Source organism: Herpailurus yagouaroundi, unplaced genomic scaffold (genome assembly GCF_014898765.1).
Source record: "Herpailurus yagouaroundi ecotype Mexico unplaced genomic scaffold, PumYag 193, whole genome shotgun sequence".
NCBI lineage: Eukaryota > Metazoa > Chordata > Mammalia > Carnivora > Felidae > Herpailurus > Herpailurus yagouaroundi.
In genome coordinates this window covers 1,709,313-1,733,171 of record NW_024412424.1, presented here as the reverse complement: position 1 = coordinate 1,733,171, position 23,859 = coordinate 1,709,313, and the positions used below count along the sequence as shown (strand labels likewise).

Below are 23,859 nucleotides of genomic sequence, written 5' to 3'. Positions count from 1 at the left end.
CACTTTTCAGGCACTTTTTATTTCACACGGCTCGTGGGGCACCTGGGGCACCTCTCGTACCAGACCTGTGGCCGTGTGTCTGGGGAGCGACCCAGGCCTGAGAGAGAGGAAGCCCCACTCCGGAGATTCCCCAGACTGTCACTGTTGACCAGTAGGAATGTACAACCCCAGGCCTTGCCCTCCCTGCCGGTGAGTGGTCCTGAGTCGCGGCTCCTGTTCGCCACACGGAACGGGCGGCGTGCCAAGGATGGCCTCCTCCAGCCTCCTGAGTCCAGGGTGTGGTGGACAGAAGAGTGACGGCCACATTCAAGTCTCCCTGGGATGTGAGGTCTGTGGTGCTGCGGGCGGAGGCTGCCTACCACCCTGTGTCCTGACTCCAACCACCAGCCTTGATCCCCAGAGAGGCTCCAGCGCTCCCTCAGGTGCATGCCAGCCAGGTGGCCGGTTGCCAGCTGGGCCAGAGGAGGAGTCTGAGACGGACTTGGGGCAGTCAGGTGCCCCAAGGGTCCAAATCCCCTGCGCACGGTCCTGGCCCTCAGACCACGGGCCCCGAGCCGTCCTCAGTGCGAGTCTGGGCCTCCTCCGTGTGGCGGCTGTTGCGGGCTTTGCTCCAAAGACTCATGTCCAGGTTATAAGGGCGATGCAGGGCGTTAATATAAAAGTTTGTACATACACGTATAAAAAACAATTTGGTCTCTTGTTAAGGCTGTTACAGTTTGAAGTTATGTAAACCACGCACGAAGAAACAGTTACCATAAAAACAAAAAGGGAGGTGGGAGATGCCAGGCTGCCCACTGATTTGGTGCTCTGGGTGGGCGTGTCTGTGTGACGTGGGGGCCCAGCCAGGGCGACCGGGCCTCGGCTGGCCTCTCCCCGCCTGGACTCTGCGCTCAGAGCTGACGCCCACCTCACATTGCTTTCGGAGCTTTTCATTCGGAATCCTTCTCGGCCAGATGCTGGCTCTGCAGCTCACGCCCAGCTCCGGCACTGGGTCGTCCTCAGACACGCGGCCTCTGGCACTGTGTGGGCCCTCAGCCGTTGGCCTGGCCCTGGGTGGGGGGCAGGCAGTAGGTCGGGGGGTCCGAGTACCTCCGCTTGGCCCCGGGAGGCTGGGCGTCCTCGTCCGGGGGCTCCCGAGTGCCCCGCGCGGGCAGGTGCGTGCCGGGTGTGATATACACAGAGTGCACCTGGTCCGGGCGGCGGGCGGGCGGCTCTCGGCGCCTCACTAGGGCAGCACCCTCCTGGGCACCCGGTGCCCGGCCAGGGAGGTGGGAGGGTAGGCCGGGTGGGAGCTTGATGTTGGCTGTGGGCATGATGGGGGTCCGCCGGGGGGTCTTCACTCTGACCGTCACGAAGGACGACGGCCTTCGTCGTGGAGGGGCGGCTGCCACGGGGAGGGGGTTCAGGGCGGGCGCGCCGGGGCTGGGGAGAGCAGGCGCGGGGGGCCCTTTTGAGAGACAGACGGCAGGGTTACTGCAGCTTCAGGGCCAGTAGATGGACCCTTGCCCCAGGGCCTGCCGGTGGTGGACACGGGAAGGAGAAAAGCAGACGCCGCCTTAATACTGACCTTCTGAGGCCCCCCGCCCGGCCCGCTCTTCCAACAGGCTCTCGGTGCTGGCCGACGTTTCCGAGTCCAGGTTTTCCTCGTCGGAGCCCCGAGGGTCCAGCTCCGGCAGCCGGTAGGTGATGTCCTCCCTGGGGATGAAGGGGTCACGGTGTCTAAGGCTGTTCCCAAGGTGAAAGACCACCCCTCCAGAGTGCCAGCCGCCGGACAGGGGGCAGAACAGGCCTTCCTGGTCCTGGATGGGAGTCCCTGCTCCCAGCACCCCCAACACCCGTCCCCAAATCACACCTGGCCCGGAGAAACTCATGGGAGGGATGTGTCAGGCTGCTGAGGGAAGGCCCTGAACTGAGCTAGTGACCTGCTTCTGCCTCAGGGCCTTTGCAGGTGTTGTTCCCTCTGCCTGGAGTACCCTACCTTGTTCCTAAGACTCGGGTGGCCAGGTGGCCTGGGTCACACCTGTTCTCCTGGCGTGTTAGTGGTGCCCTAGTCACACGTCTTGGCGGCACGACAGATTGGTTGGTCACTCCAGCCAAGACCAACTTCCAGGCAAAGTTTGGGCATTACCCCTCTGCTGCCCCTTCTTTCTTTGTGGGCCACCGCGGTTCCCGGTGGCCAAGTGTGGGGTTTAAACAGAGCCCCAGGCTGCGTGTTAGGACAGCAGCACCCCACAAGGTGGGTACTGGATGGCGGGAACGAGCCTAGCCCGTCAGCCTCCTAACAGCCAGGTCCGCTGTGGCAGAGGGGCCTGGGGGTGGGGGCCGGACGGCGGAGCCGAGGGCAGGAAGGGGGCAGAGACACTTGCTTCTCCTCCTTGATGGACTGGATCCGCTCAATGAGGATCTCCTTCTCGCGGTCCTCGTCACCGCTGGGCACTTCCTCTTCTGGCAGCACCCCGAGGTCCTCCAGGCCGCCCGCACTGCTTCCCCGGGTCTTGGGGCTCTTGTTCTGCAACAGACAAACGGCAGGTCTGGCTGGCCTCTCTGGACGGTGGGCTCAGTGCTCACGGGAGGGAGAGGGTGGTGTGAACGGCTCTGGGAGAGATTAGTTCTGATGTGGAAGGGTGGGCTTAGTGAGGCTGCTCCGGGGATCAGGTGGGGACCGAGTGGCCGGTGCTCGGCTGATTAGTCATCCTCAGCGCAGGTGGGCAGCAGGCGACGGGCCTCCCCCAGCATGCACTTCCAGAAGGTTAGGACACGCTCAGTCTATCCTAGGAGACCACGGGCACGAGGTGAACCCAGCATGCACCACGCCCGGAGACATGCAGGGTGGGCCCGCGGAACATGTACATACCAGGACCCCCTCATAGGGAGACGAAAACCCCAGTTTGAGAGGCCATGGCTGGGAAAGAGATGAACAGAGGGTGACCACACAGGGCCACGATCACCACACGGGTGTAAGTCACGGGCACCGGAGCCACATCTGGCTGCGGGGACAAGGATGGGGTCCTCCCCCGGGAGCCCCAGACCTGCCTCCCCCTCAGCCCCCACCCCCACTGTAGGGCCACTTCTGCTGTGGGAAGTCTTCCCCGTAGGCGGGGCTGGTGGATGACCTGAACCATCACCAAGCGGGTGCCAGGTCCCCTGCTGCCCTTTGAGGGGCAGTCGGCATGAGGCTGGGGGAGGGAGGCGGTCGTTTAGCCGGTGTGGGGGACCTGGCTCCCAACCTTGCTCCCATGAGGCCCCTGGCCAGGCAGCTTGTGGCCGAGGGTGGGCAGGGAGCGCAAGGAGTGATGGCGTGAGGCCCCGCCCCACGCCCAAGCCCCGCCCACCGGCCCCGCCCACCCCTCCACTCACAGTGTTCTGTCGCAGGAGGGAGAGTCTGCGGAAGGCGATGCTCTCCGCGGCTTCCAGCTGGCTGATCTCCTCCATCTTCACCTTGTACTTCCTCATCTGTTCCTTGATCAGCATCTCCACGCACCTGCGGAGAAGGTGACTCAGTCACTGCCCCAGGACGGCCAGCGTCAGGGCCTGGCGTCTAGAGAGGCACTGGCCGGAGACTGGGGCACGGCGGCCAGGCAGAGATCCAGAGACCAGGCAGGGCCACAGACACAGCCGTGGGCTGTGTCATCTTGGTGCCAGCTCACCGTGTGACCTCGTGCGGCTCACTCCACCTCTCTGAGCCTGAGCCTCGGACTCAACCAGCCTGGTTTGAAGGAGGAAGTACAGTACGCGGATCAGAGTGAACCGATCCCTCATAGTCACCCTGCAGGGTGGGGGGGTTCTCCCACCTCCCGTAGAAGCATGAGGAACGGGGAGGCTGCGCGATTTGTCACAGGGGCCGCGGGCAAGCAACCCCAAGGGCTCCAGAAGGTGCACTGTGAGTGGTTAAGTGTGTGGGGGGGGCTCAGCCTGCAGTGGTCGGTGGGGGGAGGGCGGGCAGCTCGGCCCGGAGAAAGAATCACAGCTCAGGTCTCCCGACATCTCGACTACATGAGGAAAAAAGGAGAGTGTGGCGGAAGAGGCCGGAAGGAACTCTGTCAACACCCCGCAGCTACTGGGGTAGCGTCAGGGCCACCCAAGAAACCGCCTAGGGTGACACGTTCTTATTTTTACAATTCGAAGCCTAAACAATGTCCTCTCGGTCGCTGATGTCTAACGACTTTCTTCTGAGTTCTTTTGAAGAACTTTGAAAACTTCTGAAGATCGTGCAGTGGGGAGAAGGGGAAGAAACCCCCAGGCCATCGCTTCTTTTCCTGACGGCTCTCGCTGCTGACCAGAGGCCGAGAACACGGGGCTCTGCCGTCTGCCCCTTGCCCTGCAACTGGAGACGAGGGCTTTCTCCTCCTTTTTGTGTTCTCCAGCCTCAAAAGCGTTCGGAAGCGATGCCCTAGCTGCCGGGGGAGACAGCGCGGGGGCCCTGGCGCCTGGCACTCACGTGGTGACCTTGAGGACATCCTTCATGCTGGTCAGTGGGTCTGAGTTGTCAGGGCAGCGCAGGAGGCAGGGTGCGAAGATGATAGCGAGAGCACTGGGCGACATGCGGTTCACGTCCTCGAGCAGGGCCACCCTGCGTGGTGAGCGGCAGTTAGGGGTGGCCAGGGAGCCCCGAGACTGGAGGCCAGGACCCTGGGGCTGCTGCCAGGAAAAGTGCCTCCAGACCCTGGAGGGGGAGGCTAGCACCTCGCTTCCATGGGGCAGAGGGCCTCCGCAGGAGAGCCTGGGGGGCCCCTCCCCGACCCCCGCCCCCAACCCGGCCCCGGGGCCTGGGGTGCAACCGCCGGAGAACGCTGGCCCAGGGAACACTGTGGCGGGGCTCCTGACGGGGACCCCCACCCCACGAGAGCAGGTGGCAGGCACTTGCTTGACGAGGTGGAAGATGAGCCGCTCCAATGAGTTGTGGTTGGCCTCAGGCAGGTGCTCCAGGACGGTGTAGATGGCGGCCAGCTGCTCCTGCTTTCCCGGCAGCTCTGGAAGGGCCCAGGGCGTCAGCTCCCCATAGCGCTGGCCCCCCCCACCACGTTCCCGGGGCGCAGGGGAGCCCCCCCGCCACGTGGGGCCAGATGCAGGGCCACAAGAGGGGTCCTGGCCCTGCCCTAGGCTGGGGACCCGCACCGGGCCGGCTGCTTTGAGCCTTGGCTTCTCAGCTGTGCCTCCCCGATTAGCCGCAGTGAGCACGCGTGGTTCCAACCCTGGCCGTGGCCACCTGCCCTGCCCTCGCTGCTGACGTGGGACTCACCTACGGCTCGGAGGAAGTCGCCGTACTGGGCAAAAGTCATGAGGGGCTCAGGCAGCTCCCGAAGCCACTGCTTGAGCACGCCGGTGATGGCATGGATGGGGAAGTTCTCCAGCTTGACGGCCGCGGGGTCTGGTGGGGGGTGGGGGGCGGGGCTGGTGAGCGCAGGCAGGGGGGCTGTGCCCCAGCCCCCTCGTGCCCACTCTCCCCGGACACCCACCTGTCTGCAGTGCCTGTCGGAGCTCCCGCGTGCGGTTGGCAGCGCCCGACTTGCGGTAGAGGCCCTCGGTGTACAGGCCGTGCATCTCCACATGTTCCAGAAGCTTCTCCAGCACAACAGGCACTGAGGCCTTGTCACTGGTCAGGCTGTCCACGCACACGCCGAAGTGGCCCGGCTCGGCGCCTGGCTCGCTCTGCAGTACCAGAGGTCGCGAGGGGGGGGGGGTGGTCAGGTCTCCTGTGTGGGCTCTACCCTCCCTGCCCCTCACGCCCCCCACAGGCTGCTGGGGGCGCCCGGCTGGGGAGGTGAGCTTGCTGGCCGCTGGGCAGGGGCTCCCCCTGTGGAGCGGCCCCAGCTGCCTCAGGGTGGTTGGTCCTGCTTCCGCTGCAGCTCCAGTGCTTGGGACCCTGCCTCCCTCACGCAGAGTTGGGGATGCCCTCCTGGGTCTCGGGGGGGGGGCAGGGCTGGGGGTCTGAGATGCACGTATAAGCCCAGTCCTGTCTCAGGGGACCCCGAGTGGCTCTGACAGAACAGGGGCTGCAAACCAGCCCCTCGTCTGACACCCTACACTGGCCTGGCACCAAGCACACCCTCTCCTCCACATCGCTCGGGAGGGCCTCCCCTAGGTGTTCCGGAAAGTTCCCGGCCCGCTCACCTTTCTCCTGCATGCGTAGGCGCAGTAGGTCTGAATCTTGGGCACACACTTCTTGTGGCAGGTCATCTTGCACACTAGGAGGTAAGGGGGGGGGTGGTCACAGATGATGCGTCGAGGACCCTGGTTTCCCAAGGCCGCCTGCCCTGTTGGCCAGGGACCCGCTGACCAGCTTCTAAATTGGAGTCCTACGAATCCCTGCCCTGATGTCCAGGCGAGGAAGCCACGTGGGCAGATGTTCACAGCTGGTGACTGTGTGGCCTCAGAGCCCGGCCGGCAGGACAGGAGCAAGGGCTCGGGAGAGGGGAGGTGGGGGGCAGGGGCATACTTGAGAGAGGAAATGGGCTGAGACCAAAAAGGAGAGGGCAGCCAGTGTCCTTGTCTCAGGACGGTGACAACTGCCTGGGTATTTTTTTTTTTTTTTTTTTTTACATTTTTATTTATTTTTGAGAGAGTGTGAGCGGGGGAGGGGCAGAGAGAAAGAGAGACACAGAATCAGAAGCACTGCCTGGGTACTTGTGATGGACATGAGGGGACAGATCGCTCTTTACACAGGGACTGAGGAGACAGGAGACCCCGGGCAGAAGAGAGAGAGGCCCAGGGAGAGAAAGCTGATCCCTGCAGGAAAATATAACTGCCAGAGACCGACTGACCCGGCCCCGGCCTCCTGCCAGCTGGGTCATCCTGGGCTGTATGTTTCTCGGGGCTCCTGTGGGACTGACTGACCTCGCCTGGCACATGAGGGAGGGACTCGGGGGGCCCAGAGAGGCGCTGGAGTTCAGGCAGCAGGGGCAGTGTGTTGACGGGCTTGGAGGAAGGACGTGGGGTAACCTGCCGAGGTGTAGGGCAGGCTGCAGAGGTGGCTGGGGGCCTCAGGGCTGGCTGAGAATCGGGATCTGCCCCAGGGTGACAGTGGGAGGTCTGAGTGTGTGAGGTGTGGCGAGGGCAGTGTTCCAGGAAGATCCACCCTGTGGCTCGAGTGAAGGCCCTGGTGCACAGTGAGGGGTTGGGGACATGGTGGGGGATCAGGGGGCTTGGTAGGAGGGTCCCAGGGCAAGGTGAGGGTCAGCGGGTGCAGCAGGTGAGCCAAAGATGTTGTGGAGGGTTCTTGGGCATGGGGAAGGGTCAGGGGCTGCAGTGGGAGGGTCCAGAAGTATGATGGAGGGTGGGGGGAGACAAAGTGAAGGGTCAGGGGGAGTGGTGACAGCGTTAGGGGATGCGGGGGGGGGGTTGGGGCACTCACCGCTGCAGAGCAGGGCCTTGTCCATGAGCCAGATGTAGGAGAGACACTGCTCACACGACTGAGGGATGCTCACCTGGTAGCTGGCGAATACGTGCCCATTGTGTTGCTGGACCTGGGGGCGGTGGAGGAGGGTGCTGAGCGGCGAGGGCAGACCCTCCACGGTCTCACCACGGGGCCGCCCAGCGTGCACGCGGCCCGTGGCATATTGGGGCCGAGGTTCCCATTCACGGCCGGGTTCCCTAGGGCGGGGCGGGAAAACACGCTCACACACACACTCTCTCACACGCGTGCAAATACTCACAGCGCGGTCCTGCTTCCGCTTCTTCTTCTGGGCTTTGCTCGGCTGTGAGGGGGCACAGAGGCGAAGTCTGTGTGGGCCCCGGGAGCGCCCCCGCCTGCCCCCGTCCCCGAAGCCGCGCCACCAACCTTGGGCGGCTCGAAGTCACTCTTGGTGTGTCCGCGGGTGAACTCGTCGAGCAGCGACTGGAAAAGGTTGAGGACCAAGTTGGTGTCCTTCTCCCCCCGCTCGGCCGCCAGGTTGTTCACGACAATCTGGTAGTTCTCCATCAGGTCCTTGTAGCCGACGTGGATCTTGCCATTCTGCAGGGATGCAGGCGTGACCCGGGGGGGAAAGACAGAGGGGGGAGGCACCCGGGAGAGGCCATGGGGATCCCCACAGGGGCCCTCGCCAGGGCTGGGGGCTGCACGTACGGGGACAGAGTACATGGTTTTGAGGTTGCTCCTGAACTTCTCGGTGGCTTCGATGAATAAACTCTCAATGGGGGTCTTCTGGGAGCGCAGGTCGTTTATCTGCAGGAAGAAAGAGGTGCGGTGACCCCGAGTGACCTCAGGTTTTGCAGCTGATTGGTGGCTGTTCCGCTCTGTCCCAAGTCCTTCCCTGGCTCCTCTGGGAAAAAATCCAGGCCCTCTGGCTAATCCCGGTCTTTCCAGTCCCCTTAGTTTGGGTTTACAGCACCCAACATTTGGGGCTGGATCACACTGGGGGCTGTTGACCAGCACCCCTGACCCCCACGCCCCAGATGCCAGTAGCACTCCCCAGTCGGGACAGTCAAAAATGTCTGCAGATGTCCCAGAGTGTCCCCTGGGGCAGGACCATCTCTGGTTGAAAACCACTGGTCTAGCTGGGGCCCTTCCAGCCAGCCCTCACAGGCACTTAACACCGAGCCACGCCCCGGATCCATGCCGTGGTTACTAATTCAGCTCCACTGCATACACTAAGCACTCAATCAGCACCTGCCCTGAGACCCAACGTGTTTCGTAAAAGTGTATTTTTTTTTTCTTTTAAATTTCTAATGTTTATTTTTGGGAGAGAGACAGGGCATAAGCGGGGGAGGGTTGGAGAGAGAGGGAGACACGGAGTCCGAAGCGGGCTCCGGGCTCTGAGCAGTGAGCACAGAGCCTGATGCGGGGCTCGAACTTATAAACTGTGAGATTATGACCTGAGCTGAAGTTGGATGCCCAACCGACTGAGCCACCCAGGTGCCCCGGTTCTACATTTCCTGTGTAGTCCCTGTATTAAGACCCGCTGACTTTTTTTTTTTTTTTTTTTTTAAAGTAAGCTCCATGCCCAACGTGGGGCTTGAACCCACGACCCTGAGATCAAGAGTCACATGCTCTACCACCTGAGCCAGCACCTCAAGATCCACTGAGTTTTTACATGAGATGTAAACATCTGTGGTGAGCAACAGGAACACTGGCTGCAGGTGTTCTCACGTGAGCCCAGGGAGGGGTTGGGTTCTCATCTGGTTTCTGGAACTTTCTGTGCCGGAACTGTGCACCTGGATTTTCTGTTCCCGGCGCACAAAGGGCTGTGGTGTGGCGGCTCAGAAAACGGCCGGGTGGTGAAAACCCTTCTGGGGAGGCCCAGCTCTGACACTGTGTGTCCCCCCCTGACCCTGTACGTGCCCCTGGGTGACCCACCTTGTTGAGCAGGAATTCATCCAGGTACTTGAGCTCGTTGGCGTTGGTGATCTGGCGGAACACCGACTCCCGCCACTTCTCTGACACGGTGATTCTGCCGATCTTGAGGTTTCGGTTCTTCTTCCCTTTGCCTCCTGGCTCCTTGGCGTGCTTCTCCCCGGCTGCGTGGCGGTGCTGGTGGCTGGAGGAGGCTGGAGGGAGAAGGAGCAGCTGGTGAGGTGGGTGCTGGGGGAGGCAGGGTCACACACACAGAGAACCAGGACCCTGCCCTGCCGCGAACCGGGGTCTGCAGCCAGAAAGTGCCCTGGTGGGGCTGGGACCAGCCCTGAAGCCCTGTGCCCAAGGCCCCACCTGGAGGTAGCACACGTCCCCAGGGACCCTGGCGGCTCCACCATCCATCCCTGAGGCTGCCAGCAACCAACCTTCTAGATTCTTCTTGGTGGCAGCAGCTTCCAGCACCGTGTGCCCTGGCACTGTGTTCTCAGTTTCCTCCACACCCTCCAGGCTGGCTTTTTTATCCTTGTTCTTGTGCAAGAAAAGTCTTTTAAAAGTGGATCTGTAGGGGAAAGTAAGGGGTTTCATTTAAGCCTCTGGAAATGACCACAGAAGCAAGGCTGAAGGAAAGGTCCTCTTACTTATAAAGAGAAAAAGTAACGCTTTTCTTGGTTGTCAGCGCAATGAGATGCTACTAAAAATGAGATTGGTTTGTGTGAACTGACAAGGGGGGGTCAGGTGAAAAAGCAAGATGCAGGGAAGCCACCACAGCATGACCCCATTCTCATTAAAAAAAAAAAAAAACCAATAGAACTTACCCTCTGCCCCCTTAATGTGTTTTTACGGGCCCAAGTTTCAGGGGAAAAAATCAAATACATGCCAAATCATACACTGAATGGTGTGCCCCCCAAAAGATGTGTCCATGTGTTAAATAACGCTCAGGACCTGGGCGTGTGACTTTATTTGGGAAAAGCGTCTTTGCAGGGGCGCCGGTGGCTCAGTCGGTTAAGTGTCTCACTCTTGGTTTTGGCTCAGGTCATGACCTCGTGGTTTCTTTCTTTCTTTTTTTTATTTTTATTTTTATGTTTATTCATTTTTGAAAGACAGAGAGAGACAGAGCACAAGCAGGGGAGGGGCAGAGAGAAGGGGAGACACAGAATCCGAAGCAGGCTCCAGGCTCTGAGCTGTCAGCACAGAGCCCAACGCGGGGCTCGAACTCACAGACGGCGAGATCATGACCTGAGCCGGAGTCGGCTGCTCGACCTACTGAGCCACCCAGGCGCCCCAAAGACCTCGTGGTTTCTTGAATGTGAGCCCTGCGTCAGGCTCCACGCTGGCAGCACGGGGCCCACTTGGGATTCTCTCCCCCCCTCTCTCTACCCCCTCCCCACTTGTACTGTCTCTGTAGATCTCAAAAAAAAAAAAACAGTCTCTGCAGATGTGACTAAATTCTATGTGCCACGATCTGAATGTTTGTCGCCCTAAATTCGTATGCTGAAGTCTAATCCCCAGTGTGATGGTATTAGGGGGCTGATTAGATCATGGGGGTAGAGTCCCTATAAATGGGACTAACACCCTTACAAAAAGGGCCCCAGGGAGTTCCCTTGCCCTTCCTGCCACATGAGGCCCCAGTGAGAAGATGCCATCTGTGAACCAGGAAGTGGCCCCCACCACATACTGCATCTCCTGGTACCTTGGTCTTGAACTCCTAGCCCCCAGAACCGTAAGAAACACATGTAGTTCAAGCCACTTAGTCTGTGGTAGTTTTGTTAGAGCAGACGCTAAATGAAGCACTTGGAGCTGAGACCATCCGGAATACCCAGTTGGGCCTTAAATCCAGTGACAAGTATCCTCATAAGAGACAGAGAAAGAGAAAACACAGAGGAGAGAAGAATGTCAGAGAGAGAAGACGGGGGCGGAGATGGGCTGATGCAGCCACAAGCCAAGGACACCCGGAGCCCCCAGGAACCGGAAGAGGCAAGGAAGGGCCCTTCCCCAGGGCCGTCCGAGGGAGCCGCCCTGCGGACACCCTGATCTTGGACTCGTGGCCGCCAGGACTGTGAGAAGTGAATTCCAGTTGTTGGAAGCCCCCTGGTTTGTGGGGCTTCGTTCTGCCTGCCTCTCCAAGCCTGTGCCGGCCCTTCCTCCGCCTCCTGTCTCTGCGTTAGGATCAAAGCCCCCCCCCCCCCCCATCCCATGGCCCATTCTCTCTGCTCTGTGATGGAACCATCTGGAGCACTTCTGTGGAGCTTTCTGGGCCCAGTTTCTTCCATCCCAGCACCCAGGAGGGGTTTCTAAGTTAGAGGGGGCTGGATTTGGATACCATAACAAGTCAAACGGAAACCGTCTCTCTGTGGACCCAGAGGAGGGGACCCAGAGGAGGGGGCTCCAGACTTTAGTGGCAGTCATCAGGCTGGCGAGTGGCCATGAGGGGGGCGTGACCTGGGCTCTGTGAGGGATCTCTCATCCCAGGCTGAGCGAACACCTGCCCCACCGTGCATCCTAACTGCCGTCAGTTCAGGAGACCAGACTGCTCTGAGATGGGAGGCCGTGGCAGGGACCCTGGGCATCCCCTGGTGACTTGAGCCACCTCCAGACCCCACACTTACTTAGAGTCTGCCTGGGAGCCTGGGGACAGCCCGGAATCTGTGCCGGCAGAAGCGTCGCCCGACTTCTTCTTCTGGATGGCCAGCTTCTTGGTGCTGGCCTCCCCGTCCACCGTTTCTGTAGAAGGCTGCCAGAGAACAGGGCTGGGTGAGCAAAGGCAGGCAGGACCTACTGGAGGGAAAGCGGGGGTGCTCTGCTCCCCGTGCACTCCATCCACCGACTTCTCTTCTCTTTTATGTTGCCCTTCAGGCAGGGCCAGGGCACCCTGGGCAGAAGCGGGTTTGGCCCGAGAGGTGGCAGCCGCAGCCTGAAGCTTTACCTGAGTCTTGGTGTGGGACGGGGACAGGAGGAGCTTGGAGACGTCGCTCGTGGATAAGGAAATGCGCCTCTCCCTGTGAGATCACAGAAATGTGGCTTTTATTTACAAGAGCGAGTTGGACAGTTTTGGTGGTCCCGACTTGGGTGGGAGGGGACCAGGGATGCCGCTGGGTGCTCCCCAGTGTGCTGGACGGCCCAGCCCAGACAAGGAGCCTGACACAGGTGTCAGTGTGCAAGGCCCAGAAAGCCCGACCTAACAGCCCACATCCTCCTCCGGCCCTTTTGCCCTCTGGCCAAGCAGGTCTCTGGGAGGTCAGGCTGGCGACTCGGGAGTCATCGGCATGCAGCTGACTAAGGGTCAGCTCTTCGATTCCTGGGTGAGCGCGATCACCCCTAATCTCTGCCGAGGAAACAGAAACCGAGGCAGGCCAGGGAGTGGGACCTTGCCCCGAGACGCTGCTTCCCACGAAGCCGGGGGATTTCTGTGTGAACACAGCTCGCTGTGGCGGGGGCCTCAGGGTCCCAGCTGGCCCCAGGCTCAGCGGCTCCTGCCAGATGCCTCCCCTCCACCTTCCTCTGCCCCTTCTCCCTCCGTCCTCAGGGCTCCCACACTCAGAGCCACTCACATATTTTTGGGACGTGCGGCACTGCCCTGGTCCTGCGGCCAGGAATCTGTGTGTCCCTCCACCCTGCCCGCCCAACCCAGCCTGGCACCCCGGGTGTTCAGACAAAGGAGGGCCCGGGGCTTACTTACTCTGTGGGTGTCAGAGTGGCCTCCATAGCCCGGTACCGCTCGCTGAGGTCCAGGGACTGGCTCAGCATGGTGCTGGAACTGGCAGCCATCAGCTTCTTGCCCCACCAGAGCTCCACGGCGCTGGCCAGCCGCTCAGAGTCCGGGTCCCGGTACCGCTGGATCTGGGTGGAGCCTCCGGGGCTCTCGGGCCTGTCCTGTGCCCTCAGGTCACCACCCAGCTTGCTCTTGTCCTTGGGAGTCTCAGGGGTGGTGCTGGGGGTGGGCTCGCCGACCCTAGTGTCCAAGGCTAGGCTGGTTGGCCGTTCCACGTGGCCAGGCGTTGGGTCCCCACCCTGGGGCACCTTCGGGGTTTCTCCGGGCAGCTGGCCGGCTGGCACAGCCTGCGGTGGCTCCTCCGGCTGCTGCTTAAAAGCGTTCTCTGCCTCCGTCCCCAAGTCTGAGAGGGTTTCGTCTTCTCTGCTCTCCTTTCTGTCTTCTGGGAGGCTCTCTTCTTGCTCGAGGATGGCCCTTCCAGAAGGCTCTCTGAGAGCAATCTCTTCCTTGCAGGACTGGATGTGTTTGTTCTGGAGCTTCACGTGCTCCAGCCCTCTCTGCCGCCGTGACTCGCGCTTCTCTCGGCTGCTGGGCACCTTCTCGTGACTTTCAGCCGTGTTCTTCTGGGGTGCGGGAGGTTTCTCCAGGCTGGGGACCTCCTCCGGTGGGGAGCTCTCTGCCAGGGGCTCATCGCTTGGCCACACCTCGGGCTCCACTGCCGAAGGCTCCCTGTCCTCCGATGGTTCCGGGCCCTGCCTGGGCACCTGCTCCTGCTCGGCCACCTGGCCTGGCCCTCTCTCTGCTGTTTCTTCCCTCAGGGCTTGCTGGGCCTCCCTCTCCTTCTCGTCAGCCTTCTGCTTCTCTGCGACCATCTGCCTGAAGCTGGTGTGAGGAGTTAAGGGGGAAATTTCAGGAACAAACATGCATGCCACTTCCAGAACCCACGCAGGGCATCAGGGGCCCCTGTGCCACCCGTGGGCTAGGGGCCAGGCTCTGCCTCTGTTAAATGGGGTAACCCTGGCCCTCGGAGAGGCTTCTGGAAATGTGTCAACTCCTCAGCTACGAAAGGGGGATACAGGAGGTGGCCCCTTATTGTCATGGCCACCTCTGCCTTGGGTCTCCCTACCGTGGTAAGGATCTGTTAAGAAATCCCTGAGTTCCTTTGGGGTCCCTGGCTGGGTGGACGCCTGAGATTCACGTAGAAGAATGGGGCAAGGGGAACCGGCTATGGGCTGGTCCTAACAACCTGAACCCTCCACCTCTGAAGCCAAGTGTTTCATTAAGGGGCCCAGGGCGGGCAGGTGCAGCGAAGGGGGGGCGTTGATCTCCGGTGGAGAGCCAGCCTGGCCAACAGTGACCTCTGTCTTCATCTACAGGTGCTGCTCACCAGCCCTGGAGCATCTCTCTCTCTGGGGCCACGCGTGCCCAGACGGCTAGACTCCTGCCAGCCCCTCCCGGCTTCCCTGCGCCTAGAATCACGTCCTGATGGCTCCGCTGGCCAGAAGCCATCTCAGGCAGCTCTCGGGCGGGTGGAACGTTTGGGGCTGGGGGGAGCTGGGGGGCGAAGGGGGACCTGGCTCTGCTCACCTCTTGCGCTGCAGGTGACCCCGGCAGAGGCTCTGCAGGCGGACGATACTCTGTCTCTGGTGCCGGTAGGCCACCCGTTGCCGGTAGCCCCTCCACGCAGCCTGGAGGTACACAGCGGCCTGCGTCCTCTCCAGCGTCCGGCGGACACGGTAGGACCGCCAGCAGGCCTGGGGGCGGAGCGGGCATTCAGGGACCCGGCACGTGGGACCCCCCCGGCTGCCCCCACCCCTAGCCCTGCAGGGGGCCGCCCGGTACCTGGATGGCGACGGCCGCCTGCCTCATCTGCAGGAAGTGGCGGCGTTCCAGCACCATCCGGAACCAGCTCTGGAGGAGCAGGATCTTCCGCACGACCTCCCGGTGCAGCGTCTCCTGCAGGGCTTGCCGCTCGGTCTCCTTCAGGAAAACCTGGCGGGCGGGGGCGGGGGTGGGGTCGGGGGGGCACAGAAGGGGTCAGCACAGCCCCCAGAATCCCCGTGCCCGGGAGGTCTCTGCACAGCCCATCCCGGAAGGGCGTGAGACCAAGCTGGCGTGCTGACCGACCCGACCAAGGGGAGCTTTTTAATACGGTGAGAGAATTCACGTAACGTGAAACTAACCATTTCAGTGCAAACAGTTCAATGGCATTTGGTACGTTCGTGACAATGGTGCAAACATCGTTACTGTCTGGCTCCAGAACATTTCCACCACCCCCAGGAGAGGCCCATACCCATTAGCGGTCATCCCCCTGGTCCTCTCCCCCAGCCCCTGGCCACCACTAATCTGCTTTCTCTGGATTTGCCTGTTCTGGATGTTTCATATACGTAGGATCACACACTACAGGCTTTTGTGTCTGGCTTCTTCTCTCGCTCACAATGTTGTCAAGGCTCATCCATATCATAACCTGGATCAGAGCCGTACCACATTGCATTGTATGGATGGCCCGCGTGTTTTGAATCCGTTCATCAGCTGATGAACGGATGGCTTCTTTCTACCTTCCGGCTATTGTGGCTCGTGCCCCTATGAACACGCGTGTATGAGGATTTGTTGGGACGCTTTCTTTCCAGGTCTTTTGGGTCCATACGTGCGGACGGAATTGCTGGGTCACGTGGTAACTCTAGGATTGCCTTGCTGGGGAACTGTGCGGGGACTTTTCACATGAGATGAAGCCCTAACGGGAGCTGACCTTACCGCTGTTGGACGGGGACAGTGGCTGGTGCCACAACACTAAGAAGCAACCAGCGCGTACCTAGAGGTGGGAGACGGCGTCTGGAAGGAGCACAAGGGGATGAGACCTTCTGCCAGACATTAAGAGGTACCAACTGGCCCCTGAGCCCCCTGCAGTAACCCTAGGCTATGTGTGAGGAAGCAGGAAAACAGGAGTGATGTCTGGGCCCCGCCCCTTAGAGGCACCCTTTGCCTTCTGGGAAGAAATAGGCGCCGGGGCCCAAAAAAGACACTTCCGCAGCAGAGTCCCTTGTCTTTCAGGCCGTGGGAGGACCCTGTGGATGCTGGAAGCCCCCCGAGGGGCCGGAGTCCTGACCTTGGTCTTCCCGATCTGGTAGCTCCTCTTGTCTATGTCCATCTTTTCCAGCAGGGCAGAGATGACCTCCCTGCAGGGCTGGGCGTTCTTGGGCAGCAGCACCTGGAACTGCTCTGTGAAATCCTGGGGGATTGGGGCCAAGAAAAGAGAATCTCTGCTGAGTGCTCCCGCCACCAGCAAGGATATGATGCTCCAGCGACTCCCAAATTTCCGAAGCCGGGACCTGGTTTGACCGGAATGGCACTGACCAAGCTAAAATCTCGGACTCTCTGCAGCAGCCTAAAGCTTAGGAAAGACTGCCACACACACAGAGCACCAGGGTCTTTCAGCCACTTTGCTGAGTGGCTCTCCAGGGCCTACTGGGGACTGGCATAGTTGGGGGGCATGGCCAGGAGGCAGGGCTGCCTTTGGGGGGGCTCACGGTCTATGGCTCGTTGGAGGGCTGAGTCATAGCTGGAGACACAGAGCTTTTAAGTAAACAATTAGGTCAAATTTTTAGGAACCAAGCATTAGTGAAATACACTAGCATTTCCTCCCGCTTCTGGGATTTTCCTTTTTCTACTTATACGGGGTCAGAGAGATGCTATTTCCATTCTGCGGATGAGAAAAAGGAGGCAGGCCATGATGGAGCCATGTCCCCGAGGCCATATGGGGACAGCTGGATTGGGGACCAGGTGCCACTGGCTTCAGGCCCAGGGCTCACATCAGTGCTCATACAGGTGGTACCAGTTCAGGGCACGAGCCAGGGGTTCTCAACCTAGGCCAGCTTATCACCGGGGACATGTGGCGATGTCGGGAGACATCCAGGGTTCTCCCAACTCGGGAGTGGTGGGTGTTACTGACATCGAGTGGGTGGAGACCCAAGGATGCTGCTCAACATCCTCTAATGCACAGGGCAGCCCCTGCAGCGAATGACCTGGTGGCCCTCAGTGTCAATGGTACTGCAGGTGAGAAACTGCTTTAGCAATTTGGTCTTTGCCAACTTGAGGTTAGTAATGATCCTTTGTGGTTTTTTTTTCTTCTTGTTCTTTCTTCTTTTTTTAAGTTTATTTATCTTGAGAGAGAGAGAGAGAGAGAGACAGAGAGCGTGTGCACGTGCATAAACACACGTGGCGAAGTGGCAGAGAATCCCAAGCAGGCTCTGCACCATTAGCGTGGAGCCTGATGTGGGGCTCGAACTCAAACCAGGAGATCGTGACCAGAGCTGAAGTCGGATGTCTAACCGACTGAGCCACCCAGGCACCTCTGATCCTTTTGTGTTTCTCAAAAGCCCAGGGAGCCATCTATGAAGTCATCACCTCCTGGGGCTCAGTTTCCGCACTGGCAAAACAGAAGCCAGGACCGCCTGCTGTTGGTTTGGCAGAATAAAAGAGATGGGTATAAAAGCGTCTGTCGCCGAAGATGCTCAACAGAGGGCAGAGCTGTGCAGGGATCTGCTCCTGTCATTCCCTCTTCCCGGCTTGGCTTTACAACTCTGTATCCTTCCAGGCTTGGCCTGGGCCCAGCCACCTCTTCCAAGAAAACTTGCTCCCTCTCCCCACCCCGACCTCTGAAATGACTGGCATAAATGCCAACAGGGCCGGAGCGGAGAAGCCCTGGCACAGAGTAACCCCCTGGGCTCGTGTTCCAGAGAAGCGCTCTCTCTCAAAGAGGGAGGTGGCCAGCCCTCTGCCCTGTCACGACGGCCACGAGTGTGTGGCTTACCTGGAACGTGTACTTGGCACTGTAGCCTGACCTCCGGATCCGCACCGTCTCCAGCATGCCCGTGTAGCGTAGCTGCTGCAGCACCAGCTCGTCGTCGAAACACAGCTCTTTCTGAAATGGGATATGAGCCATCAGGACAGGTGCCAGCTGCGGGACAATCAAGCGTCGGCAGCCGGGGATGGGGATCTGTAGGCACGAGATCCTGTAGGATTCTGGACATGAGCATGGTCCGGGAGCCCACACGGGCCCCCCCGGCTGGTCAGAATGTCCCCAGCACGGCAGCCGCGGGCCCCTGGAGGACCCTTCTTTCCTTGTTCCAGACATTCTTTTTGGAATAAAGAGCTGGGGCTGCTCAGCACTGGTGCTTAAGGTATTCATCTCTTCTGGAAAATCTGGTGTCTGAGCTGCTCTATTCCCTGGTGTCTGGGAGACAGATGCCATTTCTCACTGCTCAATTTAGGATAATTTGCTGCGAAGAGTTATTTCTTAAGGACTCCAATCAAAACCTGTGTTGAGCTCGTACTCTGTGCCAGGCCCTGGGGTAAACACTAAGGATTTGGCCAAGAGGGGAATAAGGTCTGGAGGTGGGAGCCAGGCGCATATGTGAATGGGGCAGACACTGCCTGGGCCCCCCTGGGAAGTGTCCAGCAGGAGAGAGGACCCTGGGCCAGGTCCTGAGGAGGGAACAGGCAGGAGGAGGAGGGCGGGGAGCAGCCAGGTAATGGCCCAGAAGAGGACGGTCCCAGGAGCAGGGGAGAGCCAGGGAAATGGGAAGAGTAGAGACAAAGGGGGAAGGTCCAGATCCTGAACAGCCCCCAGCCAAGCTCCCAAGGGGGCAGAATGGCCAGTGGACCCCTGGGGCAAAGGAAGCCTGGGAGTGAGGGCTGAGCCCACTACTAGGGCCCCCAATGGTGCTCCACTGAGTCTTTCCAGAAGCTTTCAGATCAAATGAACAGCAGCCTCTATGCTTCTGCCGTGTGATCTCACCCTCTCCCTTCTGCTACATTTTCTGCACTGGCTGATCCGGGGATGTACTGACACGCTTGACCTGTCCCTTCTTGAGCAAACCTCTGGGGCCCCTCCACGTTCCAGACGATGTCGCTGCTTCTGGTTGGCCACCTGGCTGCCCTCGGCAGGCTATTTACCGTCCCTGGAACCTGGCTGAACACTTGGTTCCTTGAGGCTTGTCATGGCCCCCAAGAGGCCACGGCAACACAGGAATACCCCCCGCTGAGCCACCAGACCTTGGCCTTCACTTCCCCAAGACACTGGAGCTACTCACCTTCTCGGCATTAGAGCGGATGCAGCGGATAAAGAAGGGCTCCGCCTTCCCCAGTGTCTCCAGGAGCTTGTTTAGGGACGTCTGGGGAAAGAGGGAGAAGGTCTTGAGCTGGGACCGCCCCCCCCCCCCCGCCCCCAAGAGGCACGCTGCTCAGTGGGAGGGGACCCAGGTCACTTGCTGGCATCAGTAGTGATGCAGGACACGGGAGGCTGTAGGTGGAAATTCTGACTAGAGGCTGAACTACCTCTGGGAGCCCCAAGAGAGCTGTAGGGTCCCCTACAGATGACAGTTGTCATCTTCCCAGGGTCTCCTAGCTCTTTGTCTCAGCAGGAGTGTTAGGGGGAGTGGGACCAAACTTCTGGGCATCTAAAATGATAGACAGCTTCAGAAAGAAACACAGATACAGTGACTTTGGTCTTTGGCCTGCTATTTACAAAAAGGATTTTCAGGAGCTTCCAGGTCAGGTAATTTGCCAAAAAGGCCAAGGTGGGCACAAAAGACTCAGATTGAAAAAGAGGAAAGGGACAAAAAAGCTAATGGTGAGGGTTAGCGGCAGCCATTGAGCCCCCTTAAAAAAAAAAAAAATGCCTCTGAGCTTCCTGGCAGCCACGGAGAAAAGGGAAACATGATGTAACATCATAACACGTTAATCCGTTATTTTAACTCAATGGTTCAAAACAGGGGTGATTCTGTCTCACCTCCAGAGCACATGGCCATGACTGGGAACATTTTTGGTTGCCACAACTGGAAGATGCTACTGTGCATCCCAGAATGCACAGGATGACCCCACCGTGGAGAATGATCCAGCCCCAAATGTCAAACAATGCTGAGGCCAGGAAGCCCTAGGGTAAAAATTTGTTGGGTCTGTTGTGGCCAAGTCACAAGCGCATCGGGTTGAGTCTAGCGTCACCTCTGGCCTCTCTAGGCTGCCCACCTGGAACTGGGCGCTGATGCTCGGCGGTTTCTTTTTCTTGTGTAGGTGCAGCAGGGACTTGGTGGTGCGATCGTGCAGCGTCATGCTGATGATGAGCTTCAGCGACTTGGAGTCCAGCAGGTTCTAGGACAGACACATGGGGGTCTGGCCTGCCCTCTTGGGGTCCCAGTGGGCACTGGGAGGCATCGTAGATGCCCCAGAGCCAGGACTGTGTTCCGGGCTGGGGGGGGGGGGGGGGCCGTTCTTGGGATCAGTCTCGGGACAGGGCTGCTGGAGGGTAGGGGACGGTGGGCCTGGCGGGAGGCGGGGACCGCCCTGGGGCCAAACCTGGGCTTTACCCTGCACACGGTGCCGGCTCTGGAAGGACTGATTACAGCCTCTTTGGCAGCCCGAGTGCCCAGAAGCCAAGGGCTCCAGCGTGCCACCTCCCTCCTGTCGAGCTCCAGGACCGCCAAGTCTCCTGCACTTTTGCATGAGCTTATCCGGCTGGTCTGGTCCCCCCACACTTAGTAGCAGCTGACAAGAGGAATAGCCCCGTCCCATCCGCTGGACGCACGGAGGGGTTTTTCTCACTTTTGCAGACTTCCTGATCCGTCCGCACACCGTGTGTGGAGACTAGACAGAGGCTGGGTGCACTTTGGCCAAGGCCGGCTACTGGGTTCTTGGCTGCTGGCAACGCACGGTTGCCCCCTTCCTGGTGGGGCTTCTCTGGCTGAAGGGCATCCTCTCCCAGACAGGCCAGGAAGGTGCTGCACCCTGTCCCGCCCTCCGGAGGTGGCTGGTAGCTAAAGACCCCCAAAGTGGGGGCAGGACAGAAGGGTCCCATTGCCTCTGGGCAGGAAAAGCTCTGCGGTGCTGTTCACACCCCGAGGCTCCTGTGGGATGAGGCCGAGCCCACCTCCTCGCTCAGTTCCCCCGCGCCAGCCTGCTTCTCCCCTCCACACGCTTCTGCAAATACCCTACCCCCATCACGCGCCCTGCTTCCGGGAAACCCAAAGACAGCTCCAGATCATTTCCACGTGAGCACTTATTTTTGGAGGGGAGTGGGGGGCAGGGGGTGATGGTGGGAAGAGGAAGGGACTACAAAGCTGGAGAAGTTAAAAGTGCCTCCTCCCCCTCTCCCCCTCCCATTTTCCGGAAGGCAAGTTGAGCGAGGCGCTCTCAAGACAGGCAAAAACAAGGAGGTGGCCTCGGACGGTGTCGCGAACGTTTACCTTTGGAATGAGCTGCTTTTGTTTGATACCTTTACTTTTCCTGTCAAAATATTAAAAATGGTTTTGTGAACAGAGGGAACACGGTGTCCATAGGTTTGGGTTAGTTCAGCAAGCCACGCCTTGCGGGTTAGAGGGAGCGGAGTGAGAGCAGAGAAAGCACAGTCGGGAGGCACAAGTGCAACGAGGCGCCCCCCCCCCCCCCGCCACCGAAGCCCCGGCGGGCCCTCCCTGCGCACGTGTGGGGTGCCTCTGTAGCTGGATGTGAACTTTACCGAGCCAGCAGCGGCCCCTGAAGTGGCAGGGACACCTAGCCTGGGGCCACTCGGGTGTCCGGGGGGCAAGAGGGGCCGCTGGTGATCGGTAGGGCAGAACGTGCATCTGTACGGGGCCAGCTACAGATCTCAAAAAGTGCCCCAAACGGAGCTTTGAAGGACCCAGCGCGGTACTGACGCCGGCCGGGCGTCCTGGCTTTATTAGCTACACATTGGGAAATGCCAAGTAGGCCCACAGAGCCTCTTTGGGACCCCCTGGCAAGTGGAGCGGGGGGTGTCTGCCCTGCAAAGAACTGCAATGGGGTTTGGGTAGGAGTGCTTTTCAGGCTCACAATGGTGGGAAGGAAAAAAACAAATGCCAATCTTTGGGGGCAAGGGAAGGGGTATGGTAGGCCCCTCGTTCTCAGACACTTTACGGAAACCTTGCAGGCGAAAGAAAAGTTTTTTATAACTTGCGGGGCGGCTCGCTTTGGAAAGCAGCCGAGGAGAGGGTGCCCCACAGATCAGCAAGACGCTTGGCTGTGGGCTTCGCTGTGCCTCAGGTGCCACCTCGATCCCCAGGAATGAAAACGGATTTGAAAACCGGTGCCCTTGTGGGCACAAGCTCTGCTCTCCGCCGGCTCGGGCCCGGAACGGCCACGGGCGTCCCACCAACCGAGGCGGCCGCCCGCCAGGTGCTCTGAGAGTTGTGACCCTTGCTTTGGACACAGAGGCCGAGAGCTCAGAGCACTCAGGCCACATGGCGGGTTAGCCAGAGCGAGACCGCGTCCAAACCTAGTTTGTGTGGCTTCTGGGCCCTTCCTACTACGTCGCACTGCTGTCCACACAGAGCAGGGCCACGGAGGCTCCGCTTCTGACAGCTTTTTTACGAGCGCACGGTGGCAGGAGGTAGGGAAAGATGAGGCCTGCTCTCTGCACGCCTGCGGGCAGAACAAGAGATGCTTTGTGGGAGGGGCGTTCCTGCAAAGCTGCGCCGGGAGCTGGCAAGGGCTAGGGGCACAGGGCAGACGCTGGGGCAGGCGTGTTACGAGCGCCATTGAGCAAAGGCTGGTGTACAAACGGAGCCACGAGACGTCACATTGGCAGCGGCCGACTCAGCATTACGGGCAGCCCGTAGGCCGGGGGTCCTGGGAGCGAGGGGGGGCGGCCGTTGCACTTGTTGCGGGGTCAGGGGGACAGGGAGGGAGGCGCCGCAGCCTTGGGGGGGGGACTCACAGGATGAAGGTGCGGGGTTTCTGGAGCCGACTGAGGGACTGGAGAAGCCTACGGGGGTCCTCACCCTGCCAGGGCAATCCTTTGATGGTCTTGATGATTTGGTCATGCAAATCGCTGAGAGTGGGGAGGGGGAGGGGCGCAGTGACAGGGAGAAGACCGAGTTAGAGCAGCAGGCCCGCCACCTTGGGGTCCCTAGCGCGGTCGGCACCCTCCCCAGGCCACTGGAGCCGAAACATGCAGCTGGCGAGCGTGTGCGCCACTGTCTCTCCATCCTGCACTGGGCGGGAGGGGGCGGGGTTCGGGCAAGAGTGGCTCCCCCTTCTCTGGGAGGGCCAGGGTCGCTCCAGGCAGAATGGGTTTTGCAACCTGGAGGCTCAGATCACTGAAAAAGGCCTCACGTAGAACAGGCTTCTGGAATCTGTGACAAGGCATCAGGGGCTACTGAAAAGAAAGGACCAGAGGGTGCCGGTGGGGGGTAGCCCCTCGGTTTTTCTTGATGATTCTGTGGCCACACGTCATCCTCCATGTCGGCTTCGAGAAAGGCCTCAGGAGGAGCGGACCAGGATTCGCACGGTGGTTCTCCACCAGCAGCTTGAGATGCTACCCTCCGGGCAAGGCATTTATGTTTTGGAGACATAAATGGTTGACATTTATGGAGACATTTATGGTTGTCATGACTCGGGGTGGGGGGGGGGCGGTGCTCCTGGCATCTGGCCAGGATGCTGCTCGACCCCCTCCAGTACAAGGGACGGTCCCACCACAGAGAGTGGCCCGGCCCAGTGGTGAGGGTGGGAAACCCTAGTTGAAGGAGATCTTTGCCCCAAAGAAGTCAATCTCATTCACTTCCTTTTGTTCAATTCCTGGGGGTTCAGGGCGGGGCGTATGTTCCGGGCCCACACTTCGGCACCAACGCGTGAGAACAAGAATGGATCAGAGATGAAAATCAGATGCTCTGAAAGTGAGGATTCATGAAGGATGTCTAGATGACAAATGTCCTCATGGGGTTTCTGGGAACGAGGTGCCGGTGACTGCGGGAGGAGTCGGGAGGTTCTGGTTTTGTTTTGTTTCTTTCTAAAAATTCCTCATTCCAGTTATTTCAAATACATGTTTAAGCTCTGGGCAGTTGGCCTGGAA

At 59.9% G+C, this 23,859-nt stretch overlaps 1 protein-coding gene across 9 annotated transcripts in view; it reads right to left on the bottom strand.

Annotated features, from left to right (window-relative positions):
* The window catches only part of MYO9B (myosin IXB), a 95,186-nt gene continuing 71,327 nt past the window's right edge, over nucleotides 1-23,859 (bottom strand). For 4 of the 9 annotated variants that reach the window (XM_040444844.1, XM_040444846.1, XM_040444845.1 and 1 more), the window contains 26 exons: nucleotides 21,239-21,278; nucleotides 20,025-20,147; nucleotides 19,091-19,171; nucleotides 17,809-17,919; nucleotides 16,105-16,227; nucleotides 14,841-14,990; nucleotides 14,586-14,752; nucleotides 12,966-13,880; nucleotides 12,213-12,285; nucleotides 11,896-12,020; nucleotides 9,715-9,848; nucleotides 9,293-9,483; nucleotides 8,063-8,161; nucleotides 7,778-7,951; nucleotides 7,653-7,694; nucleotides 7,352-7,463; nucleotides 6,112-6,185; nucleotides 5,457-5,649; nucleotides 5,240-5,368; nucleotides 4,865-4,970; nucleotides 4,439-4,570; nucleotides 3,358-3,481; nucleotides 2,855-2,902; nucleotides 2,367-2,509; nucleotides 1,568-1,695; nucleotides 1-1,447 (listed from right to left, as the gene is read on the bottom strand). In XM_040444844.1, coding sequence (XP_040300778.1) covers nucleotides 1,032-1,447; nucleotides 1,568-1,695; nucleotides 2,367-2,509; nucleotides 2,855-2,902; nucleotides 3,358-3,481; nucleotides 4,439-4,570; nucleotides 4,865-4,970; nucleotides 5,240-5,368; nucleotides 5,457-5,649; nucleotides 6,112-6,185; nucleotides 7,352-7,463; nucleotides 7,653-7,694; nucleotides 7,778-7,951; nucleotides 8,063-8,161; nucleotides 9,293-9,483; nucleotides 9,715-9,848; nucleotides 11,896-12,020; nucleotides 12,213-12,285; nucleotides 12,966-13,880; nucleotides 14,586-14,752; nucleotides 14,841-14,990; nucleotides 16,105-16,227; nucleotides 17,809-17,919; nucleotides 19,091-19,171; nucleotides 20,025-20,147; nucleotides 21,239-21,278 — 4,153 coding nt within the window. In that variant the 3' untranslated portion in view covers nucleotides 1-1,031. Of the gene's footprint in view, nucleotides 1,448-1,567; nucleotides 1,696-2,366; nucleotides 2,510-2,854; nucleotides 2,903-3,357; nucleotides 3,482-4,438; nucleotides 4,571-4,864; nucleotides 4,971-5,239; nucleotides 5,369-5,456; nucleotides 5,650-6,111; nucleotides 6,186-7,351; nucleotides 7,464-7,652; nucleotides 7,695-7,777; nucleotides 7,952-8,062; nucleotides 8,162-9,292; nucleotides 9,484-9,714; nucleotides 9,849-11,895; nucleotides 12,021-12,212; nucleotides 12,286-12,965; nucleotides 13,881-14,585; nucleotides 14,753-14,840; nucleotides 14,991-16,104; nucleotides 16,228-17,808; nucleotides 17,920-19,090; nucleotides 19,172-20,024; nucleotides 20,148-21,238; nucleotides 21,279-22,725; nucleotides 22,840-23,859 lie in introns of all 9 variants that reach the window. The other 5 variants (XM_040444839.1, XM_040444841.1, XM_040444840.1 and 2 more) reach the window with 2 other exon arrangements.